The sequence below is a fragment of the Arvicola amphibius genome, chromosome 10, assembly GCF_903992535.2.
Source record: "Arvicola amphibius chromosome 10, mArvAmp1.2, whole genome shotgun sequence".
In the NCBI taxonomy this organism is placed as follows: domain Eukaryota; kingdom Metazoa; phylum Chordata; class Mammalia; order Rodentia; family Cricetidae; genus Arvicola; species Arvicola amphibius.
In genome coordinates, this window is record NC_052056.1 from 87,227,439 (window position 1) to 87,251,742 (window position 24,304).

At 50.4% G+C, this 24,304-nt stretch overlaps 1 protein-coding gene across 5 annotated transcripts in view; it reads left to right on the plus strand.

The window, feature by feature from the left end:
- The window catches only part of Adgrd1 (adhesion G protein-coupled receptor D1), a 118,747-nt gene that overhangs the window by 67,064 nt on the left and 27,379 nt on the right, over positions 1-24,304 (plus strand). For all 5 annotated transcript variants that reach the window (XM_038345416.1, XM_038345413.1, XM_038345415.1 and 2 more), the window contains 2 exons: positions 10,984-11,057; positions 19,319-19,442. In XM_038345416.1, the coding sequence (XP_038201344.1) occupies positions 10,984-11,057; positions 19,319-19,442 (198 nt within the window). The remainder of the gene's footprint in view (positions 1-10,983; positions 11,058-19,318; positions 19,443-24,304) is intronic.

Sequence of the window (24,304 nt, forward strand, 5' to 3'; positions counted from 1 at the left end):
GCTCTCTCAGGCTTTATGTGGATGCCTGAGATGTCCACATGGCACCATTTGTTGACAGTGGTTTTCAGCTTTACGATAGGTCTGACTTTTCCTCATGCTCAGGATTAAAGTTGGGAAAGAAGGGAGAAGGAAGGGGACAAGAAAATAGACCAGGTACAAGGACCAAGCGAGGGATAAGGAGGAGGGAGTCAAGGACCCAAGAGTTTACCAAGGTGAGTCACTGTGCCTTGGGTTGGTTTACTGTCAGACAATAGTCAAGTCCCTTGGTCTCTGGCCTCAGCTTTCCTCACTGTTGTGTGGGGCCTTTGATACTGTTTGAGCCCAGGGCTGTGGGATGGCCACACCAAGTACCAGCAGCAGGACTGGGGCTGTGTGGCTGGCTTCGCAGAAGGGGTAGGTCATGGGAGCTGTGACTTTAATGCCTGCTCTGGACTCCTGAGTCTCACCCACCCAGTCACTCTTCCTTCAGATGTGTAATGACCATGTTTGCCTCATCTTGATAAGCTTGCTCCCCCAAATGTCTGCTTTCCTCTTATTTTAGCAATGTCAGCCCAACATACCCAGAATAATATAGTGTTCTAGTCTGTATGAGTCTACACCAATGACCCTATAGATCAGAATTGGTCCTCTCTGAGGGCTACAGGTGTCTCTGGCTAGTTATCACCAGCATGGTGGTTTTGTGCCATTTGTCTGAGTATGAAAAGAGCATCATGGAGGTGCAGGTTGTGGTGGGGGTGGTGATCCTGGGACTGGCCTCACAGAGATTTCCTTGCTTGGATGAGAGATGGACCGAGAATCAAGTTACCCGGCAGGACTGGCTATCTTGTGGTGGCATTAGTGGGACTCCTAAAGGAACCCACTGCCAGGTCTGTGACTGGAGCCTGGAGGTGAGGGTGGGGACTGTTACCAGGTGCCGATCTGTTCACTCAGTCTGATTAGGAGGATGACTGCTTGGGGCGACCGGGTGTCATCCTGGGTGGCCCAGGAAATGGTTTCTGCTCTACCTCAGCTGGCTTTGTCTCTGTGGAAATGAGCAAAATCTGCAGTGTCGGAAAATGTGTTAGAGACACGAGGTTCCAGAACAGTGTGCAGGAAGCTGGGGATTTGGCATGTCCCAGGCAGAGCAATGGGCTTGCTGCCCACTGGTAGCCCTTAGAGAGTGGATGGCCCCATCTTCTCAATGGAAATAGCCATTATCATCTGCACAGTCTCTGCCGAGACATCCTTGGTGGCAGCTGTAGCCAAGAGGTTTGGTTAGCTCGTGTCCTTGGAAGTGTCCAGGCTCTTTGTTCTTTGCTTTTTGGCCATGTTGACTTCTCCTCCCTCAGTTCCGTCCCTCACTCATCACCTCCTTTTCAGTTCATGTCCAGGCAGGAAGCGAGCTGATGTCTAAGGGGGTGGGGGCAGAACTGTACAGAAGAATGGAGCTCTGAGACACCTGCCCCCCAGTTCAGCCCAGGTCACAGTTTGCATCATGAGGTGGGCACCCTGCCATATCATGCTGGTGGCCAGAGGACGGTGCTGCTGACCCTAGGGTCATTTCCCAATGGACAATGCTGGAGCTATGCTCCGTTAGAGCTGGGTAATAGCCCCCAGTCATTTCTCCCTTTCTGGTTCCCTTCTGTGGGATCACATCTGCTCTGCCAGGAGGCAAGGTGGGAGTGTTGCTAACTGAGCCCAGGGAACCCTAAGGCTCTTTCCCCTCCACTTTGCCAGAGCCTATCTGGGGACTCCACTGTCTGGGCCATTGCCAGTGATAAGTGTTTTCCTTTTTCTCTTTCTTTCTTTTTTTTCTCCCTCGGATGTGTTTCTTTGTTCAGGCTGTTTAATTCTGCTAAAGTGCTCTGCTGAACAGGGAAATATGCCTCTAAGTAAAAGCTTTTCCACTGAACACTGCAGTGCTTTGCTAAGGACCTGAAGTGGTTTTTGTGCCCTGGGAGTGACAGGTGATGTCCCAGAAGCAATCAGCCATAACCCCATGGTGACCCCATAAACAGGGCTGTTTTTTGTGAAGTTTAGTCATTGTTAAAGTGAATAAATAGAACATCACCCTTTTCCAGGGACACAGAACCCAGTCCTTCCCTACAGTGGGAGGTGAGTGTCTGTGTGCAGTCCACGGTGGGTCTCACTGACACGTGACTCAACAGAGCTTGGTTTGGGAGAGGGGGCATGGGTCACAATTAGGAATGGGCTCAGTTTTTAACATGTTTACTTTTCTATTAATTAAATTTGCCCCTTGTCAGTTTCTCTCTCTCTCCCTCTCCCTCCCCCTCCCTCCCCCTCCCTCCTCCCTTCTTCCTTCTCTCTCTCTCTCTCTCCACACACTCACACACACTCACACACAATGCACACTGGCCACTCTGACTCCCGTACCCACTTCCAAATCCCTACCATAACATTCTCTCTGCACTGTTACCTAGAAATCTTTCTCACATTTTATCTGTTTGTTTTGTGACCACTGGTTTGGAGGAGGTATCCATTGGAGCTAGTGGGCTCGTTAGTGGGCACACAAGTGAAGATCATGACTCCCCCTTTCCAGAATCTGTCAATGGCCAATAGCTCAGCAGTAACAGGTAAGGTCCCACGAGCTCTCGTCCCATCCCTGGTTAATTGTACACTGGGACTCTTCTGTGCTGGCCCAGTGCAGATGGCTGGAGCTGAGAATCCACCATCACACAATGGCCGTCAAATCACCGCCACACCCTAACTTCTGGTTCTTACATCCTCTCTGCTGCTCTTCTGCAATGTTACCTGAGTCTGACATCCGAGGAGATGATGTAAATTTCCCTCAACTTCACTTATTCTGAGCATCTTGGGCAGCCACGAATCTCTGCATTCAGTTCATGGGTCCAGATCTGGGGCCATGACAACTGCACCTAGCGTCACACTGTGCTACAGAGCATGCATCACACTGCGCTGCAGAGCATGCCTGCTTGCTCACCAGCACCACCAGATGTACCAGTTTGCGCTGGCATGAAGTCGGTCCCTCTTTAGTCCCCTATGAGCTTGGTGCTTTTGCACACAGATCTCTGTGCACCATTAGCTCCTGTTGACCCTCACCAGGGCAGCCTTCCTCTGGGTTGACCTGCAGGTCCCCGGAGCTGCTCCATCTGCACCCTCCAAAGCACAGTACAGAAAACAAACAGAAACCACACATATTTAAAGTCGGCTGTTTCTGGAGTGCAGCCCATCACTGCTAGGATGACCAGAGAATGTGCTTCTTACCCAAATCCCCAGCCCCCTTTCAACCATCCCCACCTCCAGCCTCCGAGACTTATCCCAATGTAGTTCACAGCCTCTGTAGTTTGTCCTGCTGCTGCAAGCAGTTTCTCTAGAGCATCCTGGGAATGAGCTGCTGTGCTCTGGCTGGGCATTGTCTTATCATGCTACCCGCTGCCAGTGAAGTCAGGCGAGATGAGAATCTTCGAAGCAGTCTGCCCACCAGTCTGTAAGTGTGTGGTTTTCTGGTCGGCGGTCCTCAGGGTGTCCTGCCCGGTGGGCAGTTCTTACCCAGCCTACTGTCACTTCCTTGACTGCTCACTGGGCATTTGATCATCACCGTGTTGAGAACAGGTAGAAGCTGTTGTGGGGGTCTCAGGGCCATGCCCTCTGGGCAGCTACTCTTCGATTCTCAGCACCAGGGAGTTGGCTGGAATCTGTCCATGTCTTCCCTCCATCTCTACCATCTGGAAATTCTCTCTGCTAAAAACGGGCTGTCAGTGAGCCCCTTGCCAGCGACCTCCCTTCTCCACCTGCTGCTGCTCATTGGGTTATACACCATCCTGATGGATCTGCCATCCTGATGGATTCATTGCTTCTAGGAGCAAGACTCCCAAACTACCCTGCCCTGATGGGCTGAGTCATTGTTCTTTGTTACTTCCACTCAGACACCCTCATTCTGTGCCTGACCCATCATTCTCTCTCTCTCTCTCTCTCTCTCTCTCTCTCTCTCTCTCTCTCTCTCTCTCTCTCTCTCTCTCTCTCTCTCTCTCTCTCTCTCTCTCTCTCTGTGTGTGTGTGTGTGTGTGTCTGTGTGTGTGATTAACTTGTGGAGGAAATAACTGTGGAGGACTTAGAAGCAGAAGGATGCACAGCATGTTCACCTGGGCCTTATCTGGCTGTTGTCTAGCTTCTCCTGGTTCTATACTGTCATGCCGTCCTCCCCCCTTCCCCCCCTACCCTTGCACTCCTACACAGCACTGCAACGTGCATACTGACAAGGCTTCAAGACCTCATTCTTCCCACTGAAATGTAAATGTTGTCTGGCGCAGATTTCTTGATTCCCTCCCTGTGGATATCGGCCAGTTCTGAATGTTTTGTGGCTATTAAGCAAATTTGCTTCAGTAGTTCTGATAGCCTCACCTGCTATGAGACTTCTTCCTAGAAGGGCCAGTTATGTCTGCTAGTCCCTTGTTAATTAGTGAGCGAGATTAGACCTTTCTCCTTGTGTCTGTAAGGAATCTTCATGCACCTTTTTAACTGTTAACCCTTCATCAGGGGGAGGATCCCAGAAGCAGGTTGTCCATTTTCTTAAACAGTCCACATGTGCATGAGGTGTGTGCGTGCGTGTGTGTGTGTGTGTACTTGGGGCTCAGGGAGATTGGGACTGAGCTGTATTGTTTAAAAGCTTGTAAAATAGAGTAGCAGATGGGGAAATAAGGAACAAACAAGGACAAAACTTGGAGGTAGCTCTGTTGGGAAAGTTCTTGCTGAGCAAAGAGGAAAATGAGTTCAATTCCCAGCACCCATCTTAAAAATCCAGGCACTGTGGCAACTACCTGTTGTTCCAACAGAAACATGCGGGTTACAGATGCATTCTAGCTAGACTGCTTCGCGTACTCAGTGGGCTCCAGGCTAATGAGAGTTCTTATCTCAAAGGAACAAGCTAGGAAGCAGCTGAGGAATGACACCCAAGGTTGGACTCTGGCCTCTGTACATATGCACACAGACACACCCATATGAACACACACACACACACACACACACACACTGCACAGAAAGAGACACCACTACAGCCCATCAAACATTTGCATTCTTTTCTAAGTAAACCAGCTCCTTTCTTGTGGGAAACCAGCGTTTTCACGTGGCATGTTTGAGGGTACGCAGTCACCATAATCCATCACATCACCAAGAGCCATAAAATCACCTGCAGGAGAGGTGGGGATTTCACAGTTCTGTAAGCCAGCACCATCCTTTCCAAGGATACAAGGGGTCAGAGAGATCCCCGAGTCTCATTAGCCAGCCTAGCTGAGTTGGTTGAGCCTCGGACCAAGGAAAGACCATAACAAGATGGATAGCTATTGAGAAGCGACACTTGAGGTTGACTTTGTACTTCCATGTGCATGTATGCACACACATGCACATACATACACATCACACACACACACACGGGTTGGGGGGAGGATAAAACAGCGCAGTTTGTTTGAGTGACAGGCTCAGGTCTACCAAAGACCATCTTCATGATTCTCAACACAGCAGAATCCCGGGGCAGGAAGGATGAGGGGGATGAGATGGAGAGTCCAGGCAGGGCAGGCATGGTTCGTGGTCCAGGCTCCACTCTATTTCACCTTGTATTACAGCAGAGTGACATCAGGAAGAGGATCATATATCTTGGGAATTTCTAACTATGCATCTTGAGAAAAATAACTATCAATAGACATAGTCCTTGAACAAAGGCCTCTGGAAGGGGAAATAGCCCAGCCAGTCAGCGGGAAGCCTTTGTAGGACAGGGCAGTGGATCTGTCAGGGTGCTAGGGCCTTGATGGGCAGGAGCTCCACACAGCCCCATCCTATGGGTCTGAGCTACACTTGACTCTGTCCCTTAGGAGACCAGGCTGGTGTCCGAGGGCAGGAAGGAGCAGCCAGAGTGTACAGAAGTATGAGCAAGGCCGGGTGTGAACATAGTACAAGTACATGAGTGAGTGAATGTGTTTGTTGGTGAGCTGGAGAAGATGTCCCTCTTCCTCCTCCCCCGCAATGTAAGATGAGAGCAGGTGCTAGATAGACAGACTCAGGGCCCTGCTGTCATCCTGAGCAAAACTCGCTCTGCTAGCAAGAACTGGGAAGTGAATACTGATCAGATGTCACACAGCTAGCTGGAGTCACTTGAGAAGACAGATGACCTTCTGAGGTCCCCTCCTCATTCCACTCTCCTAATCTATACCCAAGTCACCTTCCTGTCCTTCTACAGCTCTGTAGATGTGTTAGGGGCAGATCCCAGGGCATGACTGGGGTTCCCATGGGAGCTCACGGAGAGCAGGGTGACTGCACGGTTCATGAGTCATTGTGTATACAACTTACCTATCTCGTAATGGACACTGTGTAAGGGGGTGGTTGCCAGGGTGGGGCCTGCTCTGGGGCTTTGGCACTCTGTGAAAGGGTGGGATTTATCAGACGCAAGAGTGTGCAAAGAAGAGGGAGGGAAACACAATAGTGGGTGGCACCCACGGGGGAGCCTGGGGCTTCGGTGAGGGTGAGCTCTGCTGGAGTGTCAGGAGGGTTAGGCCTCCCAGGCAGCTGCAGCAAGGTGGGTAAGCTCGGGAGAGGTGTGTGTGTGTGGATGGGCACTGTGGATGATGGGAAGGCGGATGGGCAAGGGAGGGCTATGTTGGTAGGATGGGGGGCAGTGAAGGGATGGGGGGTGGGTTCATGGGATGGGTAGCTGGATGAATGAGGAGGCGAGTGAGTGGAAGGGAGGTAGAGGGAAAGGTGGGGGGGTCAGGTGGGGGTGGACAGAGGTGGGCAGATGGGGCGGGAGGGTCTGGTGATGAGGCAGAAGTTGTCAGGCGGGTGAACAGTACAATGGGAGGGTAGATAGGCAAGTGGGAAAGATAGACTGATGGGAGGACAGATAGGTGGATGAGTGGTAGGTGGCTAAAGCAGAAGGCAGTGCCACAAAGGGAGGGTGGCTTTCATCCCTCAGCTGTCCGAGCTGTCTCTGTTCCATCTTTCCCCTGAAGATCTTAAGTGTACCATAGGACTGGATGTGTGCTGTGAAAAGGACAAGGCGTGGAGCGGGGAGGAGGGGGGCCAAGGGCAGCTGCCTGAGCTGCTGGACCCAGGTGGCCATGCGGCAGCTGTGCTAGGCTGGATGGTAGCATGCACGTGATCACAGGAAGCACGTAGGCGGGTCTTCTTCAGGCCACACTCCTGTGGTTCAGATAAGAAGAGGTGTGAAAAGCAAGTAGGGTCCCTTGAAAACGGGGAGAGATAGGAAAGAAAGAGAGGCAGGTCTGAGGGAGATGGAGGGGGAACCACTGCGGGGGGGTGCTAATGGACACCAGAGGCATCTTTGGATATCTCTACGGGTGGCGGGACCCCTCTGGTCCCAGGGCTGGCCTGTTCAGGATGGTGGAAGGTTAGTTAGGGCCCAGGGATCCTGGGCCATTAGAGACGTACCCTCACCTGGCCCAGCTCTCACCAGGGTTATCCTGCCTAGCTTCTGCCTTCATCCCGACCACCCTCCATAGGCTCCTGTGCCTGCACTGCCTCCCCTATATCTCCATCACCGGGTAACCAGAAGCTGTCTATGCCAAGTGTGGATGCAGGCATGGAGTACTCTGTGTTCCTTGTGTGAAACCTTCCGCCGGAGTGCCTTATGGATGTGTGGTACCTAGGAAGAGGGAAGATATGAAAGCCCTTTCTGTTTTACTCTGAGGCAAGCGCTTCTAATTCCAGGTTCCCGCGCCATTCCATAGAGTTCTTCCTTCTTCGTGCGCAGAAACTCAAAAGCACTCTGATTGCCTCACTCCTCCGTGCAGGCTGTTTCTGAGCAGATAAAAGAGCTGGAAGCCTGCAGGTGCTGACCCGGGGAAGCCCTGGAGGGGTGTGGCTGAGAAGTTAGCTCCTGTTAAAGGAATGGGTCTTTCCTTTCATGGCCAAGGGCTCGCACTGGCCATGAAGAGATTGAAACCTGGATTCTGTGCTATGTGAACGTTGTTTCTTGGACCTCTGGGGCAGAGGCTGACCGTGTTCTCTCTGACCCTGGTGCATCCCTGTGGTGGTGCTCCCATGGCAGTGATGAAGCTGTACCTGGAGAAAAGATGTGTGTTGAGAGGTGAGGGTGGCCCTTCTCTAGGACTGAGGCCCGTACGCAACCTATTGCCAAGGAGACATGCCTGACATCACCAAGTATACGGGGCCCTATGTGTACCCTGGTTAGTTCAGATAGAGTCTGGATGGAGTTGATGTCACAGAGTGTAAGAGCATGGTCTATGGGGTCCTTGGCTCCCTGGGGTAGGAGTGGGGGGTTCTTCCTACTTCTCTGCTTGGGACAAGAGAGTCAAAAATCAGGCAGCAAACACATAGATGGTGGGTTTGGGGAAACATTGAACACAAGGCACAGACAGGACGTTGCCTGGCTTGGTCTTTCCTTTCTACCCTCAGGGTGGCCCATCCCATTGCCCTGTGATAGGGATGCAGATCCTGGAATAGGAACCTACACATCTCATTGGTTCCTTTCTGGCTCTGACCCAGAGGGTCCACCAGTCTTCCATGTCAGGGCTTTCATGGGCAATGAAGGGCTATCTCTCCTAAGAATCTCTGAAACCAGAGAACATCAGGCCTTTGTCTTGTGAGCCCCTTCGCCAATTAGAGCTGGGGCTGGCTGTGGGAAAAAGCCGGTGGGAGGTAAAGAAGCAGCAAGGGTGGGGTGGGACCTCTGCTAGGCTCTGCCTGTGTCTGGCCCTATGCTGGGATGTGGTTATTTCGGTCTGTGATGCTGCTTTGCCGAGGGTCGTAATTAAGGATCATGGTGATGGTGCCATCTGCCTTCTGCCTAGGGACACTGATGAACAAGTGTCTCCCAATTTCTTTATCGGTAAAGCCACACACTAAAACACAAAGTAAACACATGTCTGAACAAGGGATGTTAAGGGAACTTCTCAGATGTATTTCCTTCCCTTTCATGTTCAGAAGCCCACACTTTGCCTATAAGCAGCAGGTTATGAGTAATTGGCTGGCTAATCCCCTCGGGAAGCTCGCTCCAGAGGTGGAGGGGGCCTGTGGAATGGCAGAGGCTATTGTGCAGCCTCTGAAGCTTTGGACACACAGCGGGTGTCTGCGGGGGAACCGCCAGGCTTGTGTGGGCTGGTCCCGGGGTTCTCTGCTAGGATCTTCACAGAGACCTTGCCAGGCCCTTCCGGATACCCAGCATCCTGCTGACCTGCGGAAATGGTTTTTCTCTCCAGCCCAGGCAACTGGGACTTGGACGCACTGTTGGCCTCCCACGGTCCTCTTCAAGTGGAACGTGGGCTGTGCGAGGTGACTCACCTTTTCTTTGGCACAGCCGCATTCCCATATGTTAGAATCTCTCTGGAAACGTCAAGGCTTCCTTTTTTATTTATTATTCTTTTTATGTTTTAAGCAACTCGCTTTTCCCAGCCAAAGAGCTGAGCCTGGGCCAGAGTTTGAGGACCAGCTGGGCAGGGAATTCCTGGTCAGGACTGTGACCTTGGCCCCAGACCCAAGACGGCTAGTCTACCCCTCCCTTGTGGACCACACACACTTGGCTTTTTCTGCACACTGGCCAGCTGCACTTTTTCTTTGAAGGATGATTTAAACTCTGGTCTCCGGGGGTGGGAGGGGCAGAAGTAAACCACCCAGGAGAAGACAGTCTTCTGAACACCTCCCTAGAGCCTGCATCTCTTGTGTCATGTGGGGCTGGGGATAGCTTCCTTTGGCCACCTGCTTGCTTCTTCTAGATGACCTGGGTGACTCAGAGACGTATCTCTTAGACGTTTCTGCGCAGTTTGTGTCCAGAGGAGATATTAAACACAGGGCTTGTATTCCAGTAGAGATGCATCTTTACCTGGGTCAGTCATCACCAAGGTTGTCCTTCCTAACTTCCAGCTCAGTGTTACATCATCCACCCTCCCTAGGCTCCTGTGCCTGCACTGCCTCCCCTATATCTCCATCACTGGGTAACCAGAAGCTGTGTATGCCAAGTGTGGATGCAGGCATGGAGTACTCTGTGTTCCTTGTGTTAAACCTTCCCCCGGAGTGCCTTATGGATGTGTGGTACCTAGGAAGAGGGATGATATGAAATCGTTCTTTGTTTCACTCTGAGGCAAGTGCTTCTAATTCTAGGTTCCTGCGCCATTTCATAGAGTTCTTCCTTCTTCATGTGCAGAAACTCAAAAGCACTCTGATTGCCTCACTCCTCCGTGCAGGCTGTTTCTGAGCAGATAAGAAAGCTGGAAGCCTGCAGGTGCTGACCCAGGGAAGCCCTGGAGGGATGTGGCTGAGAATTAGCTCATGCTGGTCACTTGGCTTCTCCAACTTGGTCACAGGCACCCTGGATGTTCAGAATGTGAGAGATCTTTGGGGAAATAAAAAAATTATGCTGCTGGAGGGATGGCTCCACAGTTTAGAGTGTGTGCTGTTCCTGCAGCAGAGCCAAGTTTGGTTCCTAGCACGCATTTCAGGTGACTCACAACTACCTATTATTAGCTCCAGGAGGTCCAGTGCCCCCTTCTGACCTCTGTGGGCACTGCGCTCACATGTGTGGATACACAGATACAGATACACACATACGCACATACATCTTAAAGTTCAAAAACCTGTTTAAATAAATAAATTAATTGCAAACACTTTAAACTTTGTGTGTATTGATGCAGGCACATGTGTGCCATGGCACATGCGTGAAGGTCAGAGACAACCTTCAGGAGGCACTTCTTGCCTTCTCCCTTGTCGCAGGCTCTCTCTTGTTTAGGAACGGTGCCACATACCCAGGTTAGCTGGCTCACAGCTTCCAACTCTCTCACCCTCGCCATTCATAAGGGCCATAGGATTACAGATGCGCACCGCGACATCTGGTTTCTATTTGGGTTTAGGGATTGAGTTCAAGTCATCAGGTCCTGCATGGCAAATGCTTTTACTTGGTGAACCACCGTCTCAGCCCCTGTGCGGAATCCTGGAGTCCCCACTCCAGGACATGTGTCTGACCTTTCTGATCACAGCTGTATCCCTTTCCTTTCCTTTCAGACTCATAAGCAGTATGCCGATGCCACCAATGAGAGCAACCGCCTCTTCCTGTATTGCGCCTTCCTTAACTTCAGGTACTGTGAGTGTGGGAGCTACCAGGCAGACAGAACGGGGAGAAATGGGGAAGATGGGAAGACAACAAGTTGTACGGTGGCTCAAGGTGTCTGCCCCAGGGCGCTCTCACACCACACAGGGCAGGGTTGGGCTCAGCGGTTCATGAAGCCAATGTGCTTGCGTGAGCATGGGGGAGGCAAGACCTGGTTGGGTCTGACTGGAGGTTGCGTGGATTCAAAGGTCTTTTTGTAGTCCTTAGAACCATTTCATCAGGGCTCTATGAGGCCACATGGAAATACTGTCCCATGGTCTTCTCTAAAGAGTGTCTTGAGGGAGGACTGGGATGCGGGGCTTTGGGAAACAGCATTCACTGGCTAGCATATCAATATCTTAGTGTTGAGGCCAGTGAGGTGGCTCAGTGGGTGAAGGTGTCTGCTGTCAAGTCTCATAACCCAAACTTTGGTCCCTAGGACATGGTGGAAGGAAAGAGCCAACTCCCCTGACCTCCACATGCATACGCTAGCATGCACACACACATTGCCCCCAAACATATGAATAATGTAATAAAAATATCTCCCTATTTGATGTTTAGTGTTGAGGTTAATATCCAGAAATAGTTTCCAAAAATTCAAACAACCCACTAGCCAGAGACCCAAGTACCCTGGTTAAGTCATGGGCGACAGACCTAAATTGTCATTTGCCAAAAGAAGAAACAAAAATAGCCAGCAGATGCAGAAAAGAAAAAGCAAATCAATATCCCACTCCTGAGGGAAATGCAAATAAGATCGCTGTGAGATGGATCTCCACCACAATAGGGATGACTGTTAGGAACAAGATGAGGGTTGTGGGTGGGATCTCAGGGGTGATGGGTGTGACCTCAGGGGTGATGGGCATGACCTCAGGGGTGATGGGCACAGTGCAAGAAACTGAGATAAGAGTGGGTGATGAGCTCAAAGTGAGCAAGAGTGAACCACAGAGAATCCTGAAAGCTGAGGAGAGTGTGACAGAGAAAGAGGCCAGACAGAAAGAGCCCAGACCCGAGTCAGAAGCTGCAGTGAAGCTATTCACCAGAGGACAGGCATCAAGAAGAACCTGCGACAGCGTGAGTTCCGCGTAAACACACATCTCTCATTTCATCCAAGAGTACAGTCACCTGCAGCTTGGAGGAGCACCTCACTGACACCCTAAGGCAGCAGGGAGGATCCAATCCAAGAGAGCTTCTGGGGGCAGGGCTCATTTTTATGACCTTCAAGGAGAAAGGGTCAAGGGACGAGCAGCCGACTCTAGGAATTGTAAATCGGAGGAATTGTTGGCTTTTCTAGTAAAGTGCCCTGGATAGATATGGGTGGAATTCAAGGGAATCCTGGGGTCGTCAGAAGGATGAACCAGTGTGGAGGGGGCATGTTCACAGCCCCAGAATACAAGCTACTCCCGACAGCTGGCTAGGGCACAGGCATTGAAGACATTAGGGAAACTTTGCACAGATTCCAATAACACAAGAAGGAGATTGTAGCGGCCATTGAGACACTGGGTGCCCAGCAGTCGGGACTCTTGTCTAGAGGATAATTGCAAGTCGAGTAACTCTGGCCTCTTTTCATTTCTGCAAAAGATCAAGCCTGCGAGGGGATTCTTGTGTCACCGGCCTTTTGACCACCACAGTTCAGTCAGCCACAAGAAGAGAGAGGAAGATTTATGAGTTTCTTTTTGGCGCAGGGGAGATGGCTCAGACAGTTACATATTTGCCATGCAAGCATGGGGGTCTGAGTTTGGCTCCCCAGAACCCATGTGGAAAGCTAGACACGGGGACACGTGCTTGCAGTTCTAATGCTGGGAGTCAGAGACAGGAAGGTGCCTGCGACTGGCTAGCAGCCAGTCTAGCCTAATGGGCCAACTCCAGGATAGCGAGAGACCCTGTCAAAAGTTAAAAGGGGGATGGTGCCTTAAGGGATGGCACCCAAGGCTGACTTCTGACCTCCACACACTCTTGTGTACTCACACACACACACACAAACACACACACATAGCACACACACATACACGCACACACCACACACACACACCACACACATATACACACCCCCCCACACCACACACACACACACCACACACACACATATATACACACCCCCCCCACACCACACACACACACCACACACACACACACACACACACCACACACACACACACATGGATATCTTTTCACTCCTTTTTACCAAGTGAGCTATTTGACTCTTAAAAAGAAAGATAAAAGCCAGCATTCTGGTTAGATTCTATTGCTGTGATAAAACTCTGACCAAAAGCAACACAGGGAAGGAAACGGTTCATTTGGCTTACATGTTAGAGTCCATCAAGGAGGGCAGTCAAGGGCAGGAACTGAAGCAGAGACCACGAAGGGACACTGATTACTCCCCATGGCTTGCTCAGCTACCTTTCTCAGACCAGCCACGCCCACCTGCCTAGGGGATGGCACCACCCACAGTGGGAAGGGCCTGCCCATATCAATTAGCAATTAAAGAAATACCTCTTAAATGTGGCCACAGATCAATCTGATGGAGGCGGATCTTCAACTGAGGTTCCCTCCTCCCAGGTGCTTCTGGGTCACATCAAGTTGACAGCTGAAACGAATTACAACCGACAGCAATGCTGACCAGGGTGTGGAGAAACGAGAAATGGGGGGGGGGGGCTGAGTCAGCACAGCCATTGTGGAAATCAGTATGGAGGTTCTTCAAGAAAAGAAATCAGACCCACTGCTGGTACACATCCAAAGAAAGGAAGTCGGTGTGTTAGAGAGAATGTCTTCCCAGTGTTGCAATAGACAAGATATGGGTATCAGCCTGCATTGATATGCATGCATAGTGCAATTCTCTTCAGCCCCAGATTTACAATTAAAAATATTTTATGATCTAAAAGGTACTTTTGATAGCTCCCAGAGACAGCCACACCACAAGCATCCAGCCACAGCACTTTTCAAATGATTCCTTATTATGTATTCAGGGAGATTCAGTTTGAAAGCATAGTTCTCTTGGTTTTGATAAGTGAACACAGCTGTACGGTCACATGACCAAGCTCTAGGACAATACCGCCCACTTCAAATGTTCTCCCCATGCTCTGCATCTGGAGGTCAGAGGACAACCCCGGGGAGTCAGTTCTCTCTTTCTACTGTGTGGGTCCCAGGGATGGAACTCAGGTCACCTGACTTGACTGACGGCAAGTGCCTTTACCTCCTGTGCCATCGCGCCGGTCCCTTGGTTCATTTGGAGGGGAGCTGCTTAACTTCCACACAGTGGGAGCATTTCTAGAGCCCTTTCTGCTGGTGATTTATAATTAAATGTTTTATGACCTAAAAAGGTGCTTTCGGTAGCCTCGGTTTTTAAAAGGTGCTCTAAGTTGTTTACACCCATACTATAGAGCTTCTGGGAAACAGCACATTTGTGGTGGGAGTTCCAGAAATGTCAGTGAGGCCACATTAAGAGGCAGTTATGCACAGGTCTTCTGGTCTTGCTACTGTTCTCTTAACTTGTCCTGCCAGTCACACCCGGCCCTCAGTACCCATACTTTTGTAGTAGATATCCAACCAACTACAAACCTGAAATCTTTGGGCTGGGGGGAATTACACCTTTAACGAGCATGGGCAAACTTCTGCCTGTTATTATTCCCTCCTTGATATAACCGTCCACATGCCATTCACATTGCATTGGATATTATGCATCATCTGGAGACTAACATAAGAGGGTATGTGGCAGCTCTATGCAAACTTTGGGTCACTTTAAATCTTTTAATTTCTTTGGAGGGCTCTGGGAACCAATTCCAAGAGTAAGAAGCTGGGCTCAAACTCACAGGCCAGTAAGACAGGAAGACAGCAAGATCAAAGCCTGCTGAGGCTACAGAGTGAGTTCAAGACTATCCCAGGCAGCTCGGCGAGACCCTGTCTCAAAACAAAAAGTAAAAAGGGTTGTGGAGACTTGGCTTAGTGGTAGAACCCTTGCTTAGCATGCACAAGGCTCTTGGTTCAGTCTGAGAGGTAGAGTGAACAAGACCTAAGAAAGATGAACTGAGAGGAGGAGGTGCAGATTCTCCACTGTGATTGATGGCGGCCTGGGATAGTTTGCTCTTCTCTGTGGTCCCTCCTTCTTTCCCCTGGGGGATAAGTGCTACACTGAGGTGCATTCCATCACATTGAGACACAACTCCGCTGCCCCTTTAAAAAGCAATTTTTATTATTTTTAATTAAGGGTGTGTGTGTATGTGTGTGTGTGTGTGTGTGTGTGTGTGTGTGTGTGTGCGCGCGCGCGCATGTGCACACAAGCTAGAAGACAGAGATAACCAGAAGCCAGAGATACTGGACCAGCTGGAGCTGGAGGTACAGGTGGTTGTGAGCCTCCCAGTGCGGGTGCTTGGTGCTCTGGAAGAGCAATAAGTACTCTTAATTCCCAAAAGATTCCTCCGGGCTTTGCTCTACCCCGTCAGTATGTATTTTCTAGTGCTGGGTCTTCACCCACCATTTTCTTTTAATTCTCTTTTATTAAAAGTGGGGCTTTAAAGACCATTTCTTAGCCTTGTTCAGACGATTGACATTTCATGCCCTCGTGTCTGGCTGCAATGGATATGGCATGACTTTAAGAGTGTTCTAAGATGTAATTAATACGCACCTGTAGTTCCTCCTGCCCATCGATTATAAGGTTGTCACTGCCATCAGTAGATCTTTACAGGTTTTTTTTTTTTTTTTTTTTTTTTTTTTGGTTTCTGCCCCCAGACAATCAGCTATCTTGTAGAGCAATTACAGACAAGACCAGGGCCATGCCATGGACGCCTACACTTATCCCATCTCTAGCTATTTTTATGCCATTGTGCAGAGCCACGTTTCTGTCTGGCGTAATGTCCCTTTAACCTTCCTTGTATTGCGAGCCTGCTGGAAGTAAATTCAGTTTATCGCTTGATCGTCTGAGAACAAGTTCTCTTTCAGTTTTGAAAGCTATCTTCCCTGGTCTTAGAATTCTGGGCTACTTTTTCTAATTTTATTTTTTTTTATTATTTATAATCTTAAACATACTTGTTTCTGTGCGTACACGTGTAGTTGGGTGTAGCTACGATCGCTCCAGAGTGTGTGTGGGGGGGGGGATCAGAGGATGACCTGCAGCCCACATCAGCTCTCTCCTTCTATCCTGTGTGTCTCAGAGATCAACTGAACTCAGATCCTCAGATTTGACAGCAAAATGCTTTTTACTGGCTAAGGAGCCATTCTGTCAGGAGACATGGGTCACTTTTTGGAAAGGATTAATACTCTAAGAAATTATACAGTGACTCTCTTGGTATATATTGAATATTTATGAATATATGCTTTTACTTATTTCTTTTGTGGGACCCAGGCTGGAACCCAGAGCAGTTCATGCTAGGCACGTGCTCTAGCACTGAACTCCACCCCCGCCCCCTAATAGATCCACATTCCTCTTTTCCATTTGTTTGAGACAGGCCTCACTTTACCAACTAGCTTAAAATGTACTGTCTAGCCCAGACTGGCCTCGAACTCACAGTAAGCCTCCTGTCTCAGCCTCCCAAGTGTTAAGGTTATAGGCATGTACCATCACGTCTGAGCTTCGAAATATCATTCTTCTCATTTTTAAAGCCCAAACCTTATTTTTTCTAAGAAAACAAATACCTTTTTTTTTTACATCTTATCCTGAGTTTATGCATGTTTTGAAATAATTTATGTGTCATGTACACTTGCATTCATAGGAAATATATGGAAGTGTTTTTAGTCCCATCGTTCTACACCATTTTCTTTGGGTTCCGCCTCTATTGATGCCTGCTTCTTTTACTGTATTTATATACGTCACATTGTATTTATGTACCTGAGTGACCATACTGCTGCCACGACGTGGACGTCCCCGGTCACAGGCTGTGCATATTTTTTGATGCTATCTGAAGCGGCTCAGCTGTCTTCTGGGCAGATTTATTTGTGCGCAGCTGGGAAGCTTCCCGCTCGTCCCCACAACCTCCCTGAGGAGCAGATTTCCATCCCATCCAGAGGTAACACCTCTCAGAACTCAGCTTCCCTGGCTGATTATGGCAGAGTCACACCTGCAGGGTTCTGTTTGGGACATGACTTTCATGGATGGTCTGCGCCCCATTCACTTAGAGCCGAGGGCCACGTCCACCCTCCGGACTGTTTCCACCCCTGTTAATTCTCAGGGTCACCTCAAATGGAAATGCGGCATCCTCGCATTAAGTAGGCATACAAAGTAGCAGCATAAAACACAATGGCCTGTATGGCGGTCCTTCCCCAGGTCCTGGGGAAGTTAGATCCAAATGTGGGGTGGGGGAGGGGCCCACGACTCCTTTGTATTCTGCCCTTGTCGATGGGGATCTGGTTCCTCTATATGTGGTTCCATTGGCCCAGGCTTTGATTTCTGTCAGTTGCCTCCGACCTCCCACAAGAGGTGGCTCATTCATCATGAAAACCACCCAGAAAGCTGCTGGTCCCTGCATCTCAGTTACCAGGTGCAGTGCCCACACCGCGGCCCCGTTCCCACACTCTCAGCCCCACCCCCCACAGGGCTACTATTACAAGGGCTACGGGCCCTCTTTGGAATATAAAACTGCTATATATGGGTGTCCATGGATATCGTCAGGGGTGCAAGATGGGGGCATGGATTACCTCACTCCAAGCGCCTACCCCTCGGGGTAGAAGTAGGAACTATAGCAAAATACAAATCAGAGACAGTCTGAGCCTCAGACTCCTTCAGCTCCGTAGACTGGGGGCTCCTGCCTCAAGCTGAGACACAGGTTTGTCTTTGGGAACAAAGATACCTGCTTGTCATTTGAAAGGGCAGAGAAGTACACACAAGAAAATGACAGTGGCCAACACACTCGCTGCAAAGATAAACCGGCTGGCATCAGTGCACACTGGCCTGGGTGTCACTGTGAGAAGAAATCATAGCTCCAGCAGCAATTAGAGACTTGACCATTTCAGAAAAGCAAACATTCTGTTTGACCCCAGCCTTCCACCCCAATTCCTCCCCCAGTGTTTGGAGACCACTATGAAGAGGCTGTCAGTTCCTCAGTAATTTGCATTCATTTATGTGTGCATTCACAGAAACCAGGTAGCTGTTGCCTCCCGCATACCATTATGATGTTGTGTGTGTCATTTCTGTGTTTTGTGTGTAATGATAGACACTGGCCAAGGGTTATTTTTAGAATAAGTTCTTGGGGGTTGGAGAGATGGCTCAGCAGTAAAGAGCACAGATTGCTTTCCAGAGGACCTGAGTTCAATTCCCAGCACACACATGGCAGCTCACAACCACCTGTAACTCCAGCTCCAGGAGCTCTGATGCCCTCTTCTGGCCTCTGCAGGCACCTGTATTTCCATACAGATATCCCCAGCCCTCAACACACACACACACACACACACACACACACACACACACACACACTAAAATAAAATCCTTAAGATAAAATTTTAAGTGACAATAATGTGTGTGCATGCAGAGTGCGTGCGTGTGTGTGTGTGTGTGTGTGTGTGTGTGTGTGTGTGTGGTTGCACATGCCCACGCGTATGTCATGCTCAGAGGAGGCCATCAAGTGCCTCCTATACTGCCCCAGCTTAGTCTGTGAGTCAGGGTCTCTCCTCGAATCTTGAGCTTGCGTTCTTATTGGCTGGGCTGGCAATCCCAGCAATCCCCCTGCTTCCACTTGTCCACAGCACTGGGTTTATAGGAGGACATAGGACCATGCCCAGCTGCTACACAGGTGCTGGGAATCAAATGTAGGTCTCCATCACTGCACAACGAGTAACGTTGGCCACGGAACCATATCACCAGCCCAATATTTCTAAATGTTATGTAGGAGTTTCATGTTTACATAGGCCACATCATATATTTGCAGGCACTGTATTTTAGTAATTTTTATATTACTTATATACACCTTATGTTTTACATATCTGTCCCCGGACATGCGCTTAAGAACTGTAATGCATTTTCTCAGATCACTCATGATTCCCTGGGTGTTTGGGTTCCCAAGCTGGACTCTGGATCACACACATTTCTTCCCAGGGTGGGAGGGGTCTAGGTGCTTCCCCAGGGAACCAAGCTGAGGCAGTGGCCCCAGCTTCTCTCTGTCTCAGAAGAGATCTTTCTGTGGCCTTGCTAGTGCCAGCCACTTCCCAGTTTTAATACCCAAAGACAGTTTGCACCCTGGTGTCAGAGTTAGCCAGTGAGCTGTTGAGCCTGTGGGGCTGAGGGGTGCCATTGTTCCCACTAATCATGCCTGTCCGTTGTGTCCTCAGCTCCGGGGAAGGCGTCTGGTCAAGTCAGGGCTGTGCGCTCACAGAGGGAAACCTCACCCACTCAGTATGCCACTGTACCCATCTCACCAACTTTGCCATCCTCATGCAAGTGGTCCCACTGCAGGTGAGTGCCACATAGAGGCCGCCCAGCCCTCAGGTCGCGGCAGCTGTCGCTGCCCTCTGAACAGGTCTCGACTGTCTACAAACTGGTCACCTATCTGGGAGGTGGCCGGACACATTATCGTCTTTGAAGAGCAAGCTGGGGAGGCTGACATGTGGTTCACATGGAAACCTACATTGGTTAAGGGAGCATAATGGGACATCGGACACAGGCCACAGGCCTGGAGGGGAGATCAGTGGGAAGCTGTGAACCCCAGGAAGACGCTCTAGAGTTGTAGGGAATGAGCCAATGGCTTCCAACAAACACACACCAAGAGGAGCAGGGAAGGTACCTTGGCCAGTGATATTCCTTCCTTCTTTATGGGTGGTTAAACAAGTGAGCATCCAGTGTGCTGGCTGGAAACCTGAATGTCCCCAAAGATGACTCAGGGAAGGCACAATTGCACCCCTAGACTCACTGAGGGAGACATGAGCTTTCACACTATTGGGGACATTTCAAACGACACCAGGGTAGAGAGTTTCCTCCTCTCGGTCCTTCACATGCTGGGCCACTGAACTGAGGAATATTCTGCTCTGCTTTGGTCTACCCAGGAGGGTCTGCTGAGCAAAACAAAGGGATGTGTACTCTCTAGGGAGTGGACACTCATGCCTGGCATTTATCCCAAGAGATATCCAATCTCCAAAGTCAAAAAGGAGAAAAAAAAACAGAAGAAGGAAATCCAGACTCATTTATATCATAAATCTGTCACCAGTCAGTATTGGTGACACCAAATTTAGACAGCCCGTGGGTGTCTTCGTGGGAGAAAATTCACATCTATTCATTGCTAGGAAAGGTTGATTTGAAAATGGTTTAAAATTATCCCTGCTTAAAAGGAACAGTTCATGAACATTAACGAAATTAAGGCAGATCTCACAAGTGAGGCCAAGCCTGGGGCACACTTATAGACTTCAGGAGGAGGCACAAATGACCCTCATCTCCTCGATACTAAGCCAGCTTCTTCCTGGGCACCTAAATTCGCCCTCATGGCCTTTGGGCTTGTGGATCAAGCCTGCCCTTGGACGTTCTTGTCCCATTGTGTCTCCATCTCTTTTACCCTCTGAGGACTCTCCAGGCCTTCTCCACACCTGGCTTCTTTCTAGGCACTCACTTCTGGAGGCTTCTGTCTTCTTCCTGGGTGAGTGAGTGTGGCCTTTCTGTGCATTCGTAACAGACGGTGAGGCATCCGTGAGTAGTAACTTAGACTGGTGGACCTCTGTTAGGAGGGACGCTCTAGGCTGATGCCCCAGGAGACACCAAGACGGATTGTGTCCTAGGAGACTCGAGAATGTGTCTGAGGCTGGCCTTGGCCACTTAAGTATTGATGAAGTTTAAAGGTGGAAGGCTTGGCGATCGCGTCAGAAGCTCATACTCAGATACTTTACCCGAAAGTCTCGATTTCTGGTTTGCAGAAAAGTAAAACAGGGCCTGGGAGAAGGCTTAGTGATTAAAGCGCCTGCCTTGCAAGCATGAACACTGGAGTCCGTTCCCAGAAATACACTTAAGTGCTGCATGGATTCTCATGTAATTCCAACCTTGGAGGGTAGAGATGGGATCACCAGAGCAAGCTAGCTAGCTAGCTAGACTAGCCATTTGGGAAAGCTCTGGGTTTGACCGAGAGACCCTGCCTCAATGAATAAGGTGGAAGAGGGGTGGGGGAAGATTTCTGACATCAAGCTTAGGCCTCCACATGTAAGCACTCATGTGCACATGCACCATACACATGTGCCTTTCACACAGAGACATGTGCACACACACACACACACACACACACACACACACACACACACACCCCTTCAGTTTGTGCTGAAGATGGCAACACTTTTCATTCCTGCGTAGTAGGGAGAATGACCTGGCTGCTCCAAGGGGCTCTTTGCTCTGCCTGGTGGGGAGCCCCAGCTGACCTCCTGCAGTCTCTCCCGGCACTTCAAGGGCACTGAGTTTGTGGTCGCTGACTCAGAGGGATCCAGCCCTGAAACCAACACCACGTTTTGTCTTTTTTTGTTTGTGTTGTTTTTTGCATTTCTAAATTTGGCCATGGCGGGAAAGAAAGGGCACAGCCAGTGTACACAACGCTGTCGTGAAGCTGGTGCTGGGTGTGTTGTGTGGGGTGCTGTCGTGGAACCCTTTCCCACTCGTGACCATTGCATTATCTCTAGCCTGGATCCAAGATAAGGGCAGTCACATATAGCCATGAAGGGGGCCCGTATGTAGGCGTGGAAGCAAGGAGTGGTGAGACTGGTGTGCTTTCGTGGTCCCAGGATTGTGGTGTAGCCAGGGTCATGTGGGTGTTTCTTGGGGCTGGAGGAATATATTAGGACTGGGCACAGACAGACTCCTTCTGCAGGACATTCAGCCTATGCATGCCAGGCAGCCTCCAGTAAATATTGTAAGTCAACTGTGCCAGCTATTGAGGTACACTGGGTTCCTCCTTGTCATGTGTTGTGTGGGTCTGCTGAGCTCAGCTCTACCACCTGCAGCAGGGCGGGGCATGGGGGGCTTCTCCCTGAGGGCCCACGGCAGATAGCATAAGGGGAGGAGTGGGCACCATCCAGTCTGGGAACCCAGCCTCAGCACCCTGCCTTGAGTCCCTAACCCCGAACACTCAGTTGTGGGGTCAGTCTCTGAACCAGCCATCATGCCCTAATGCCCAGCCGAGTCCCATCCCCTGAACTCCATGCCTGGCCCAGAATGCGCTCTGAGCATGAGGGTCTTAGGGATGTCCTCATGTCAGGTTGGGGTAGAGAAAGGAGGATGAGGGGTGGGTCTAGCCACTCGCACCGGGGCTGTGGACCTTTTGCATTAAAATGTCAGCGTTGGAAGAGGCTCAGTGAATAAAGTATTTACCATGCAAGTGCAGACTAGAATTTAGGTCCCTAGCCACCCAAAGAAAAACAAAATGGGCTTAGGTGAATCCCTGGCGCAAGCTGGCTAACTGGGCTAACCCATGCAGCTCTGGCTTCAGCAAAAGACCTTGTCCCAGTAATAAAGTGGGGAGAGTGACTGAAGGGGATACCAGATGCCAATGTCACCCATGCAGGCTGGAGGTCTCAGAGTAGACTCCCCTCTTCCTCACTTCCCTGCTTCCTGTCCTGTCCCTTCCATCGCTTCCCCCTTCAAGTTCATTTCTGGCCCCCATGCTATCTCCCATTGTCTCGTTCTCTCCCCCACAGCAGCCCCCCTGTTGGTCACTCCCTGCCAGGCTTCTTTCTCTTTAGGCTCTGGGGAGGCTCCTGGGCTGCCTGGGTCATGGAAGTGAGCCTAGGAGTAACAAGAGAGAAAACCGTGCAAACTGCTCTTAGGAGGGTGAGGGAGGGAAGGAGAGAGGAGGGCACCTGGGACACAGGAGATGAAGGGGAAGTGTGCACAAGACTGCCAGGTACCTCTGGGGAGCCCTGGCCTAGTTCCTTACTCTGGGGTCCCCCTTCTGACTCGCTGATATCAGCTCCTCTAGCCAGACCCACGATGCCACAGTTGAAACAGAGACATGGATGGTGCCGGTATTATTCTAGAATCTTCACTAAGAATCAGCTGCTCTGAGCTGTGGGGGTAGGGGCAGGAGCTCTCTGTGTGTGGGGGGAGGCAGGAGCTCTCTGCAGAGGGAAGCTGCGTGCCTCCTTTGGGATCCTATTTCAGGAGGAGGCTGCCTTCAGAATGGGGTTCTTTCTCCAAGGGCAAGGATAGGCTTGGTGGCTATAGGTGCAGAGACAGGGTGGATGGGGCAGAGGGAAGTCTCCACCCTAGAGGGCCCCAAATGAAGCAAAGGGCTGAGGATGGGCAGCATGGGCAGCTCTGGTTACAAGGTTGAAGTGCACCATAGCCTAGGTTCTGGCCTCCTTATGGACAGGGGACCCCACAGGAGTCCAAGGACCAGATGGAAGAGGCATAAGGAAGTGGAGGAATTCTTTGTGGATTCTGTAGAGAGTATACACACTGGGCAGAGAGCAAACCAACATCCCGCCTCTCTCTTCCTCTCTCCTGTCTCCTGGGTCCTGCACACACGCAGGCTTTTCCATCATCACCGACATGCCTTCTGAGCCTGCAGCAAGCACCCTTTGTTCTCTGAACAAAGGGTGAAGATTGCTCTCTTTTCTCAAATGAATCCGTGCATCTTGGCGATTGCTCCGGCTAGGTGCATACAGACCAGCCACATTCATGGGACCCACTGCCGTGTCTCCCTAGGATCCTGGCCTCCATGGGGGCATGCTTTAGTGGTGGTTGTCTCTCTAGCCATTTCAAACAAGGGTGACATGTCACACACCCCTTCACCTCCTCTTTTGGGTGCTATCCTCCTGGTGAAGCCCAAGAATTTCAATGTTAAAACCCTTGACGCTGACTTAAGCTGCCTGGCTATGCTTCTGAGAAACAGGGGGGACCTTTGCCTGCAGCTACTTCTTTCCCCAGCAATTTGGGGTCAGGGCTTGCCCAGCCCAGGGAGAGGGTCCTTTTATTCTGGTGGCTGATGTTTATGAAGGACTCAGTCCTGAGAACCTATGTCACACCCGGCCCTGTGTCTTTGGTCCAAGGGTTTCTTATCCATCCCTGCCTGGCTTTGCACTGCAGACGGACCTTAGTTTCTGACAGCCAGTTCAGATGATGGGGAAAAAGCCCAATAGTTTTTTTTCCTCTGTGGGCTACAAGTGCCTCTTGGTAGAGGGACTGCATCTTGCTATGGCTCCAGTTCCCACTAGGACCCCAGGCCCTGGGTTCTGCCCTGTAGCCAGGAAAGTAGTTTCCTGTCGTGATTGACATCTTAGTCACTTCAATAGCCCCGAGCTTTTGATGAAAGTCCTGAAGGGCAGATATGCCTCGTTTTCCTGCTAAGCCAG